The sequence below is a fragment of the Mustela erminea genome, chromosome 3, assembly GCF_009829155.1.
Source record: "Mustela erminea isolate mMusErm1 chromosome 3, mMusErm1.Pri, whole genome shotgun sequence".
Classification (NCBI taxonomy): Eukaryota; Metazoa; Chordata; class Mammalia; order Carnivora; family Mustelidae; genus Mustela; species Mustela erminea.
In genome coordinates this window covers 43,167,513-43,181,580 of record NC_045616.1, presented here as the reverse complement: position 1 = coordinate 43,181,580, position 14,068 = coordinate 43,167,513, and the positions used below count along the sequence as shown (strand labels likewise).

The 14,068-nt window shown below is 35.9% G+C and overlaps 1 protein-coding gene across 3 annotated transcripts in view; it reads right to left on the bottom strand.

Annotated features, from left to right (window-relative positions):
• Positions 1-14,068, bottom strand: part of CHD1 (chromodomain helicase DNA binding protein 1) — a 72,309-nt gene that overhangs the window by 52,366 nt on the left and 5,875 nt on the right. For 2 of the 3 annotated variants that reach the window (XM_032335667.1, XM_032335669.1), the window contains exon 3: positions 11,076-11,153. The exons of the other annotated variant lie outside the window; for it this stretch is intronic. In XM_032335667.1, coding sequence (XP_032191558.1) covers positions 11,076-11,153 — 78 coding nt within the window. The remainder of the gene's footprint in view (positions 1-11,075; positions 11,154-14,068) is intronic. 3 annotated transcript variants of the gene reach the window in all.

Here is a 14,068-nt window from a genome sequence, read left to right as displayed (position 1 = left end):
TTTTTTTTTCATTTTATAGACTACTTTTTTATTCATCTCAATTTAATCTTGCTTTATTATCTACCTGGGTCCAACTTGAGTTTACAGAAGTTAGTTAAAATCTACTATCCATCCTTGTCTCCTCTATACTATGTCCTTTCTCCCTTATAGTTCTTTTTTAAAATTTTAAATTTATTTTCCCTTTTTTCAATGTAAGCAAATTGTGCTTAAGAAAAAAGGTATGTTTCAGGGTGCCTGGGTGGCTCAGTGGGTTAAAGCCTCTGCCTTCAGCTCAGGTCACGATCCCAGTGTCCTGGGATGGAGCCCCACATCCAGCGCTCTGCTCAGCGGGAGCCTGCTTCCTCCTCTCTCTCTGCCTGCTTTTCTGCCTACTTGTGATCTCTGTCTGTCAAATGAATGAATAGAATCTTTGAAAAAAAAAGAAAAAAGAAAAGAAATGTATGCTTCTATCCCCTCTTTTATAAACAATCATTAACATATTAACACTATTAAATAAATGATATATTATATACATATATATTATTCTAGAGATCATTCCACAGCAGTAGATATGTTCCCCCTTCCTTCATACAACTGCACATACTCCCTTTCGTAAAATCATCACCGTTCCAGCTTGACTCTCAATGATGAACATGCTTTGCTTCCATTCCTGTGATATCACATTGATACAAAAAGATGGCCCTGTGCATATATCTTTTTGTATTTATGACAGTATATCCTCTGATTTGCTATTTATTAACCAATATAAAAACATCCACTTTGAAGTGTTAAATTTGTAATCACATAGCACCCAGATCCTGATAGCTAAGTACTATTCTACACTTACAGGAACTGAGAGACCTTTCAGAAATGGCAGATTCTAGGGGTACCCAGGTGGCTCAGTTAGGTGTCTGCCTTTGGCTCAGGGAATGATCCCAGAGTCCTAGGATGGTGCTCCACATCAGGTTCCCTGCTTAGTAGGGAGCACGCTTCTCCCTCTCCTCCTCCCCAATGTTCATGCTCTCTTACTCCCTCTGAAATAAATAAAATCTTAAAAAAGAAAAAAAAATAGCAGATTCTTGGGACAGGAAAATAAAAGATGAATCTAAACTATCTTCCTATGCCAAAAAGCAAAATACTTGGAAAGGAAGGAAAAGAAAAAATGGGGACATGTTAAAAGAATAGGAAAAAAATAAAACAGGACACAGGAACCACCCTCAAGAAACTTTCATTGGCCAAATTGACCTGAATATCAAAAGAGATCATTAAAAAGTTATTCCCCAGTAAATAAAACAGGAATCCTTGAGTCCATTCTGATGATAAGTAGGTAGGTAGGTAGTTAACCAAGAAGAAAGACAGGGGAGGGTTCTGATAGGGCTCTGAATGCCAACTGATTAATGTGAACAGGAGAGCAGTGTTAGAAAATTACCGTTTTGCAATCATTATAGAAAATAGGTTTAGGTAAGAATCGTCAATACAAGCTAAATCCAAGGAAAGAGTCTGATGAGTAGATACTTGTAGTTAATTTCTCAGAAACTGCTTTTTAGTATAACAGATAAATTTGAAAATAGTTGAAAAACCAGGTACCACCTTGTCCTGATGATCAAAACTAACATCAATAGGGACAGGCAGAAACATAAGCCTCTAGATATACTTTTGAGAGAGATGTATCATCACTTACACAGTATTCTAGCCAGGGATGCATATGGTAGACGATGCATAACTTAGATCTAATCATAAGTGAACATAAGACAAGCACAAATTGAGAAATACATTCTGTAAAATAACTAGCCTATCATCTTCAAAATGCTAATGTCATGAAAAACAAAGAGAAGTGTTACAGATTAAAGAGACGTGACAGCCAAATGCATTATGTGATCTTAGACTGGACCTGTACTGAAAAATGATAAGGATAATTGACCATAATGGAATAATGACTAAAGATTAAAGTATTATATCAATGTAAACTTTTCTGAATTTATTAACTATACATGGTTTCTGTAAAGGGGTACCTTTGTTCTTAGAAAATATATACTGAAGTATCAGTGTCTAAAGGGGCATGATTTTTGCAACATGCTCTTAAAAAATTCAGGAAAAATAAATATGTATTACATTATGTATCAAGTATTCAGATATGTATGTATAAAGGCAAAAAATTAAAAAGTAATGAATCTGGGCAAAAGATACACAAAGAATTTCTTGGTACTATTTTTGCAACTCTTCTGCAGTCTTCACTAGTATTCCTTCTCTATTTATCCTTCACTTCTCCAATCAAGTTTTTCTTGATCTCCACTGATTACATAAGATACATAGGCAGGAAGTCTGGCACTTAGCACATTGCTTAATATAAGCCAGTTGTATCATAGGAGTGTTACTGCTTAAATCTATCTCTACTCTCTAGAACTCTATTTGACAGACTCAAAAAACATGTGACTCAATAAACAGTTAATACTACTACCTCTCTGCTTTTTATTCAAAAACATCATAAGCCTAAATCTTTTATGATTTTCTTGTTCTTTCCTCCTGGTTTCTCTGCTTCTATTCTTCTTTTTGGGTTTTTTTCTTTCTTAAGTTATCTAACTTAAAATTGTTAATGGTAAAATAATTTTGAAGAATCAGAATATTTAGAACACTAAAACTAGGTCCATTGTCCACATGCTCACAGTTGTCTATATCCAAGTAGCATTGGTTCCTTACAATGATGCCTATAATCACCAAATCTCTATATGATCTTCACTAGTCACCTCCCCCAAATAAGTATCTTATACCCAGACATCTTCATTCATTTACGTTATCTGCCTGGCCCTTATGGCCCTTTCTCTCATTTTACTCTAGACAAAATTTAATAGCACTTCATAGATTTCAAAATATCTTCATAACTATATTCCAATTCATCTTTGCAACAACAAGAAAAAGTGTCCTTGAAGGTACACATAGAAGTTTTTCTAGATTCTTTCCAGAGCAGGCAAGCCTTCTAGGGTCCCAACTTTAAAGAGACTTAATTCCCTAATCAAATACTTAATTTCAACTCCAACCTCAGCCTCCTATTCAGAGACCATGTATATTTACATCTTTTTTACATCTTCCCTGTACTGCCATGTTTGCTCAGAGCTTACTGCTCCTTACTGCTGACTTTAAGGTCCCTTTTGTTCTGGCACATGAAGGTTTTCTCTGAAGTTCAGCAATGCACTTACTTTTCGCCCATTTCCCCAATTTTATTTAGGATTCTCATGCGTTTGTGGGTAGGATATACTTTACTTTAGGAGAATCTATGTTTAGCTCAGCCTTGCATATGACAGAATAGCAACACCATCTCCTTGTTCTGCGCTTTACTCTCCACTCAAATCAATCCTTTAAAGAAAATACCAAGGCCTAATGGGTAGATGAGAAGAACATATTCTCAAGTGAATAAACAAAGATTCTTCTATATTACAAGAAAAAAATGTTCAAGTATTTTTTTGCTTTTTTTATCACAGAAATTGGAAACTATGTCTGCAATGGCACATAAAGGAATAAAGAATAAAATGTGAGTGATCTAAGAAAATGGTAACAATGAGCAGCTGCTTTCCTTACCATCAGATAAAAGAAGAAACTGGCCCTGATAAAGGAACAGGAATAGACTGAAAAAGCCAAGAAAGTGGTATAGGACTGGGGGCGGGGGGAGAGAAGAAATAAAGAAAGAGTTATTGGATGGGTGCAAAAGTACCAAGGAGCAATAAAAAGAAACTCTCAAAACAATAGCAGGGAAGGAAAAAACAAAAGGCTGTGTATTCAAACATATATGTCAAACATATGCCTGTATCAAAGGCTTACATCAATGATTTCTCATTTTAATTCCATTAAATAATGTATTCTTTTATTTTCTTCCTTTGTCCCTAGGACATCAAACATCAAGATCTTCCTCCTTGTATATGCCATTTCCCCACTTTAACATTTTCAAAATTTTTTAAACTGGTCATAGTATTTAGATGGAGTAGACTCTAAGGAGGAAAGCTATAGGATACACTGAAAAAAGGTAAACTGATTTTCCACAGAAATATTAATAGAAAGTTGTATGCCTGACAAACACAGTAATACATAAACAAAGAAATTAACTATTTTAAGGAATAAACATATTGCACCAAATTCTTACTTCATGCCTTGTTCCCTCCCCTGATTACTGTTTAAGAGTCAAAACCATTCAAAAGGACTTCTTTGGGGGAATTCTGAAAGAATTTTTGAAAGACACTTATGGGGAAAATTCAGAGCTAACCTGATGAGTGCTCTGAAGTTCAATTTTTTTCCCCCTAGCTTTCTAGCTCCTCCTTCTCATTGTTATTATATTTATATATGTACACCCTTTAGACAAGCCTCAAGTTTCTGCCACATGGAAATAATAAACATACTTAAGGATTACTGTGAAGATTAAAAGAGATATAAAGCATACAGTCTGATGTATTATAGGAACTCAACACTGACGACTATTAGGAAAAAAAAAAGTTCTTTTTCCTGAGTTCAAGATCAGAATTATTACTCCAAGGACTACTTTAGCTGTTCTTCAGAATGTCATAACTGTCAATGTAGATATCTAAAATGCCTGTGAGTTAAACATACAGATATACTAAAGTTTTCAATACCAATTGCTTAATAAAAAAAGGAAACAGATCATAATTACTACTTGGTGCTCTGTGCCAGATCCTGGGTTCTAATTTAATCCTTTCACTTTCATATAATAAACAACTGAGGCTCAGAGAAGAGTAAGTGACAAAACCAAATACCAATACTATTATAACAAAAGTGTACAAATGATGAATACATATAAAGAAAGAAAATTAAGAAAAATGAAAGTCGCTGATTTCTTAGTATGACAGGAGTGATTTATTTTGAAATAACATTTCTTTCTATTTGTGCCTTATGTTTATATGCTCTTGCTCGTGTCTACTTGCTCCACCTCACTCACCCAGGATCCATTTTGTCTAACCTTTAGTAGTACATAACTGTCCTGAAGTTTTCACTGCTATATGTCCAGCTTTCAGCTAGATGTGGCCATGTAAACAGGTTCCATCCAACCAAAGGGATATGGCTAGAAGTGATATAGGATTTTTACATCACAGCCTTAACAAAGTGACTTGCCTTAAACCCTACCACTCCCTCCCCATCTTCTTCCCGCTGGCTGAAAATGGCAGCTCACAGAGCAAGAGAAGCCATGTATTAAGATTAGGAATAGCAAAGCTGTCCCACGGGCCACAGTACCTTAAAAACCCCAAGGGGTAAAGCTCATTGAGAATGAAAAAGAAGTAACTATTTTGAGCCCCTGTGTTTTGAGGATCAGGTCTTACTGAAAGAGAATAGTGTAAATTTCTGGTATAGAGAACACCTTAACTGGTTCTCTGATATACTATAATAATGTTAATGTAATAAACATTTTTTGTAAGAATAAGTTCTGTACATAGATAATGTGAATTCATTGGCTCATCTCTTCGACAAACAAATACTGAGTAAGAATTTCTAGTAGAGACAAAATACCATGGGAAAAAGTAAAACTTTTGAAAATTAAAGATATAAAGATGGACTGATTCCTCATTAAAGAACTAGAGTTGAGGGAAATGGAATCAGGGGCAAGGCTTTGTGGAGGGAGTGATTTAGAGCTCAGTATAGGTAGTATTTCCCCTACTTTTCACTCTAGAGAATGATTCCTCTCTGAAGCAAGAGATAAAACTTTTGGCTCTAACATTACTCAAAATTATCATATTCTTTATGTAACCTTCTCCAGTTTCTCCAGGCACATCACTGTTCCAACCCACAAATTCACAATATTTTGCTCATATGTTTTTAGTAACGCCTTCGCAATATTATAATTATTTGTATACATGTATCTCTTTTTTAAAAAAAGATTTTATTTATTTATTTGACAGAGAAAAAAAGAGCACAAGCAGGGAGCCAGCCAAGCAGGGCTCAATCCCGAGACGCGGAGATCATGACCTAAGCTGCAGGCAGAAGCTTAACCAAGTGAGCCATCCAGGTGCCTCATGTGTCTTTCTTCTAACTATATCCTGGAATTCATTAAGTCAGAGATTTCATTTTAGTTGTTTTTATAGACCATTATTCACTTCAACAGGACTAGAGAAAAAAAATATGGAAATCTGTATGTACTGAGGAAATACTTAAAACAACAACAAAAAAGTATTAGTGGCCAAAGGCAATGGCTTTCAAACTTCTTGGACTATTTCGTATATGTACAGTTCCTATCATGATGCAGTATACACATGCACGTGCATGCACACATAGGCATAAAAGTTTGATGAACTAGTATTCTAAAAAAGGTACACTGTATTTTCTATTCTAATTTACACTATTCTCTTTCAGTAAGAACGGATCCTAATCCTTTAACATACTATGACCTACTATTTAAAATGTATTACCCTAGAGTAGTCATTTAAAAAATGAGAAGAGCTCAGGTAGATGGTAACTGAGACCATACCACCTTTATTTTAAAATCTGTATCCACTTGATTTTATTATAAGCCATCAAATAAATACCAAAGGTTTGAGAAAACCTGGAATATATCTATCCATCTGCATGGTTCTGAAAACCAACTAATGCTGCTGCTATGGCTAAGGAACCCAACGGTTCCTTTTAGCATTCTACATTACCAATCCAAGTCAAAATGCTACTATAAACTCAAAGTACAGTATGCTTCTACCACCTTAAGGCCTCCAACTAAATAAACGATAATAAAACTGCTAGAATTAGATGCCAGAAAGGGTCACATTTAGCATGACTAATTTAAAAAATGACTGGGTTTAGTCATGTTGAATATGAGTTAGACAGTAAATTCAAAATTTCTCTACTAAACATTCAGAGAATCAGATGAGAAATAAAGGCTACTATATATACATTTGCAAGTCGCTAAATGTTAAGTTTCGTAAAATACATACAAAATTTGTTATAATATTAATAACAATACACATCTCTAACTCTGTAATTTTGTTGTTTTGTTTTGTTTTGTTTTGTTTTTAAATGGGGAGGAGAGAAAAGGAGAGAAGGAGAGAGAGAAATGGGGGGAAGGGTAGAGGTAGAGAGAGAATCCTAAGCAGGCTCCGGGCCCAGAGAGGAGCCCGACACTGGGCTCGATGTCACAACCCTGAGATCATGACCTGAGCCGAAATTAAGAGTCAGACGTTTAAAAAGTCTGAGCCACCCAGGTGCTCCTCAATTCTATAATTTGTAATTATAACAAGGAGATGAACCTTAACTATAATATTTGTTTTCCCCATTACTATTACCTATCATGCAGAAGTCTAACATACGTAGAAATTGTAGAAATTGTATTTCAAGGAAAACCTGAGTAGCTCAGTCAGTTAAGCATCTGCCTTCAGCCCAGGTGATGATCCCAGGATCCTGGGATGGAGTCCCACATTAGGCTCCTTGCTCAGCAGGGAGTCTGCTTCTCCCTCTGTCTCCTCTGCCTGCCGCTCCCCAGCTTGTGCTCACTTGCTCTCTGATAGATAAATAAATAAAAACCTTTAAAAAATTGTATTTCAAAATAATCTTCAAAATAATTGAGCAGGTGGGAGGATTTTGAGATTAAATTAGATTGGCCATGAGATAAAATGTGAAGCTATATGATGTATACATGAGAGTTCATTTTACTACTGTCACTATTTATACATATGCTTAAAATTACCATTCACAACTTTTCAGTCAACACTAATAACAAAATAAATGTCTATATTTAAAAGTTTATTTTTAAAGAGATTATCCATTTGAGTAATTTGTTTTAAAAAGATTTTTGGGGGCGCCTGGGTGGCTCAGTTGGTTAAGCAACTGCCTTTGGCTCAGGTCATGGTCCCAGAGTCCTGGGATCAAGTCACACATTGGGTTCCCAGCTTCATGGGGAGTCTGCTTCTCCCTCTGACCTCCCCTCTCATGCTCTCTCTCAGTCTCTCTCTCTCTCTCAAAATAAATAAATAAAAATCTTTAAAAAAAGGATTTTTGAAATTATGTATATGGTTTTTATTATGTCAATGAATACTACAGCAGAACAACTAAGTTCTCAGGACTATATGCTTTACTTTCCAACAAAGTTATTTGTAATTTGGTATTTCATCAGTCTGCAGATACACAGGAGTGTGCTGCACATAACAACTACCTTCATTTACTGTAAGCTGTTCAATTAAGAAAAAAAGTGAAATCATCAATGTAGTATAATATGACTGAGATAAGCTACTGAACACTAGTTCAATCCTTTGGTATAAAATATAGGGTAAAACTGGAATAAAGAAATTATTTATATTTTTCATACTCATATACAACTGTAATTCTTTTCTTATAAAATTTCCTTTCAGATCAAACTTCCTCCTTTTATTAATGGAAGATTTACTCAATTAGAAATGGGAATACTGTAGTAGTTGCATCGAATGGCAATAATCATACTATAATCTACTTCAAGCACAAAAAGAATAGTCTCCTTTCGGGATATTCAGACTAACTCCACTCTTGTCCTATGGCCCCATCCCTTCACATAATAACTCTTCAGCACAGTATTTACTGCCATCTAACAACATTTTCCTGGGTATAAAAGTTACTCTGCTTTTCCCCTAAGCCTGTCAAAATGCCTCACCATCATAAAAGCCACATTATCAGAACTTTAAACATGCAGAAAATCTAAGATCATCACAGGTTTACACATCTCTTTGAAAAAACCAAAATTCATTCTAACACTGGGCTTGATAGAGAAACTAACCACTTGTGGGCACATGGTGGCTCAGTTGGTTAAGCAACTGCCTTCGGCTCAAGTCATGATCCAGGAGTTCCAGCATCAAGTCCCACCCTGGGCTCCCTGCTCAATGGTGAGTCTGCTTCTCCCACTGACCTCTACCTTCTCACGCTCTCTCTCTCATGGTCTCTCAAATAAATAAAATCCTTAAAAAATAATAAACTAACCATTTGCCTTATGATCAAACTTCTCTGACTCCCACCTTTGAACTGCAGCACACTATTACCTCTTTGTATTAACTATAACCACTTGATACTGCAAATATTTAAATCTGGTTTCTTTCTTCACTATAAACTTCACAGGAGAATCTCCAATTTTAACATCTCATGCAATCTACCACAAAGTTGATGCTTAATCATCTAAATTAAGCGTATGAAGACAGAGAACTGTACTTCTGAAAGCAGAAATGAGAGATGTGAAATAGCTAACATGAATGGTTTTCATTAGAAAAGAGCTTCTCACTATTTTTGTGCCTTATGTCTCATCTCTGAGAGATAGGTACTGTAGACACTAGGTGCCAGAAGCCAGTACTGTTTAGCCAGAGCTTACCATCTTTGTACTTTATTCTCAATGATAGCTTAGATCTCAATCTATCCACACCAAAGTACTCTGAAGTGCAGTTTAACATTTAAAGCTGACTTTTGACTAAGCAGTCACCTCATATTACAGCGAAAGATAAGATACCTTTAACTATAAACAGCAATTTTTTTCAGTCTTCATATGTAAGAACTTGATTCCAGTACAATAAATTTCTGGAGTACCTCTTTAAAACCAGTGGCTCTGACAACCCGTTTACATGGGTATTACTCTGTCAACACATGTTACATTTGTTCAGCGATCCTTCTCTTTTTCTCCTTCCTTCGCTTAGGACTAAACCATTCAATAACTTCAGCATAACACTGAATAAACATCAGACTGGAGAACTGCAAAGCCAGCATGTCCAACACATTATTAGGGAACTTACACTTATTTATTGGGGGACTATGACTCTGTAAAAACTTTCCTCTCCATCCTACTTCTGACTATATACTATTTGTTCTTGCTTCTTTCCACACTACATCATTTCTTACCATTAAGGTTACAAAAATTAAAGAGTTCCATGAAAACTTCCCATATAGCCCATAACATTACTCTAGCACTTTGTTCAATTCCATTTTCTTCCACCTCATTTGTTTACCTATATGGTTCCAAGAATCTGAACATACCTAATTGTGTGTTAAAACCTAGCTACCGCATTATCACCTCTAAATCATAATAATCTTTCTTCATTAACACTGCATGATACTGAAGGATCCCAGGTGAATAGCTTCTCCTATATGTATATGAATTGAATATGCATATACATCTCCTGGGAATCTTGTCAAAATGAAAATTCTGATTCAGCAGATCTGGGTCAAAGACGGGAACTTTTAGGGTGAAGGAACAATTCTGCCCAGTAATGGAGTAGTGGATAAATGATTCTGTGAATTTTTTAAAAACACATGAAACTGCACATCAGAGAGTAAATGTAATATATGCAACTTTAAAAGATCAACCCATGTGACCGAAGAACAGAGAATGGAATGCAAACTGTGCCAAATGACTCTAACTTTATTACAAATTTATGACAACCACACTGAAGAGCGTGGCAGGAAGAAACTAACATTAGTAACTTTAGAAAACAGTGTTTTGACTAGAAACTGTAAGGCTAAATATCATATAAACTGTATACTGTACATAAATACTGTATTATAGTTGATAAATTTATTTCTTCTGGGACTGTGGCCTAAAAATTCTAAAATTGCTTTACCTGCATCTGGTGCATGATGGGATGGTGGTTGATAAGAGCCAAGTTTCTCCCTGAAGGAAACTGCAGTTGTAAAGGAGCAAGAAAGAGGGGCGCCTGGGTGGCTCAGTGGGTTAAAACCTCTGCCTTCGGCTCAGACCACGATCTCAGGGTCCTGGGATAGAGCCCCGCATCGGGCTCTCTGCTCAGTAGGGAGCCTGCTTCCCTCTCTTTGTCTCTCTCTGCCTGCCTCTCTGCCTACTTGTGATCTCTGTCTGTCAAATAAATAAATAAAATCTTAGAAAGAAAGAAAGAAAGAAAAGAAAAGAAAAGAAAGAAACAAACAAACAAGAAAGGAAGGTAAGGATGAATCCTGTAGTACAGAATTAGACATCAATACAAACTCATGTCCACCTTAATATGCATACTGATAGAGATGCACAGATATACACAGATATACTAGAGATACGTAGATATACATGGTTTAGTATATATACATATACTATCTAGCTTATCTGCTTTTTCCACTGAGAGGACCTAGAAGCAGAGATACCTGGGTAGCAACAAGCATACCTAGCACCCAAGTCTTGGTTTCTAACACCCTTTTCTCCAATAAAAGGATCCAGGGCTCTCTTCAATCCAGGGCTGATTCTAGGGCAAAAAGATAGAGGAGTATGTAAAAAGGATACAGAGGCAAACTGGAAAGATAGCACCCAATGGGCAAGGCTAGAACAATTTGAGCAACAAAATAAACCACTTACTGGATTATAACCCAAAGCATAAAATTCACATATGGAGGTCCAGGCTTCTATAAATGAATGAGTAAATAGAGGAGAAAAGACTTCTTTACAGAAGAATTCCACTTAATGTATACAGATACTCTCTGTCAGTAGGAGATGGAGCTTAATTCCAACCTTCCCCCCAACCATTTGAGAGAGGGCTAGACATAGTCACTTGCTTCCAAAGCATACAGTGTGAGGAAAAAAAAAAAAAGGAGCAACTTAAAATAGAGAACCCCGGCAAATATTATGTTGGCTATGTGATGATGGTTAATATCATGTGGATACTACCCTTCCCATGTATGTGACTAGAAGAGCACTTCATCTCTGTGATACTCTTTCCAAAAACTGATAACCCCAGTTTATCCTAATAAAAACATCAGATAAATCCCAACTGGAGGATATTCCATAGGATACCTGGCCAGCACTTTAAGACTTAAGGAAATCAACAAAAAACAAACTCTCACAAACCAAAGGATACTGTGGAGAGTTGACAACTAAATGCAACATGGTACCCTGGATTGAATCCTGGAACAGAAGTGGCATTAATGGAAAAACCAATGAAATCCAAGTAAAGTGTGGAATTTAGTTAGTAGTTTTTTAAAAAAGATTTTTAAAAATGGCTATAAATCTGGTTTCCCCTTCTGTAGAGGAGGAATCATAATACTGCATACATCACAGGAGTTTTATGAGGATGAACTATGATAAATTCATGTAATAATCTGTACACTACGTGTACCATGCCTGGTTCAGTCAGAGTAAGAGTTCAATAATCATTGCATGCCACATTATTATTGATTCAAAAGAAACGAAATGTACTCAATCTCTTGCTGGCATGGGCCATGACACCATCCTTTGGAGGTTCCCAGGAAAAAAAATAACAACATCAGTAACAAAAGTAAGTGGCTAGGTGATGAATGACTCCAAACAGTTCCGTGTGTGTGTGTGTGTGTGTAGCTATACACACACACAGGAATTTAACATGAACAAAAATCACTTGGAAATCTTGTTAAAATGAAGATTCTGATTCAGGGGGACAGGGTTGGGCCCAAGGTTGTACATTTCCAACAAATTCACAGTTGATGCCACTGTTATTGGTCCAAGGACTATAACTGGAACTTTAACTTTTCTATTTATGCATTTTTTTAATTTTCTCTAAAAAAGATAAAAAGATAAAAGGTTTTTCTTATTTATTCTTTACCTCTTCCCTACAAAGAAATACTCTTGTTTTTTCTATTTTATTTTTTAAAATATTTTATTTAGTCATTTGACAGAGAGAGAGAGATAACAAGTAGGAAGAGCAGCAGGCAGAGAGAGAGGGGGGAAGCAGGCTCCCCGCTGAGCAGAGAGCCTGACGCGGGGCTCAATGTCCAGACCCTGATATCATGACCTGAGCTGAAGGCAGAGGCTTAACCCACTGAGCCACCCAGGTGCCCCAATACTCTTATTTTTAAAAACAGAACCATACCAAATGTAACCCATCACCATGATCTTAAATCAGCAACTACCTTAGTAGTATAAAAAAGGGACAATTACACATTAACATTTGCTTCCACATTATCTCATGCCTATGCAGATAAAAGGAATATATTTGAACCTCAAATCATACACAATTCTCTTATCCTTACCAGTTGAAAGTCTCAAAACTTTACAGTAACCTAGATTAATTACAATCCTAGACAATACTATGAAAATTCTAATTCAGTAAACTGTACTTGGAGAGAGAGTAACCTATTAAGTTCCTGCTTAACAGTTTATTCAATTTTCAAAATGTTAAGAAATGGTACTTAATGTCAGATCTTCTAGGATCAAGTATAGGATATTTGAGGAAAGAAAAAACTAATAGGAAAAAACGAAATTACATAGAACTGAAAAACAGGGATTAACAGAAAATGGTGTAAAAGAGCCATACTTCCCTGCAAATAATTACATCATGGGAAAATTTAAAAAACCAGTTTCCTTAACTGAATGATTTCTAGCCATTCCGGCTTTGTGATTTCATGTTTTCCTGCCTTTCTTAAAATATTTCTTAGCAGAAACATTTGAAATTTAAGAATGAACTTTTTTTTAAAACTCTGAGATAACTGCAAAGTCAGCTCAGAAAATACCATTTAACTGGTATAGCCTTTAAAAATCATTCAAGTTTACTTAGTGAAAAAAAACTGACTTTGATGAAAACAAATCTTTCTGGTATGAATGTACATAAATGCAACACATCAAAAATGGTGTACCATAGTAGTTTTCAACAAGACACTAACAAATAAATACATGGTAAAGAAACATGGCCTGTGTTCAAATTAACTTTGACTTGGTGTTAATAAATTTAACAGGTCCTTTTTTTTTTTAATTCTTTTTTTTTTAAGATTTTATTTATTTATGACAGAGAGAGAGATCACAAGTAGGCAGAGAGGCTGGCAGAGAGGGCGGGGGGGGGTGGGGTGGGGAGCAGGCTCCCTGCTGAGCAGAGAGCCCATGCAGATGTGGGGCTCCATCCCAGGACCTGGAGATCAGGACCTGAGCAGAGGGCAGAGGCTTAACCCACTGAGCTGCCCAGGTGCCCCTTAACAGGTCCTTTAAACTAGGGGGCTTCTCAAAGCCTTTTAAAGAAGCTGAATTTCTATAAAAGGAGATTTTCATTTAGAACATTTCCACTGATCATATTTCCTACTCTTTGCTTACAAGAAATACTTTAAAAGTTCAGATCCAGTTATAGTTATTTGAACTATAAAACATTAACAAAAATATTTTCTATAAAGCCAAGGAAATTTGTGTGACAGAGTTCTTCAA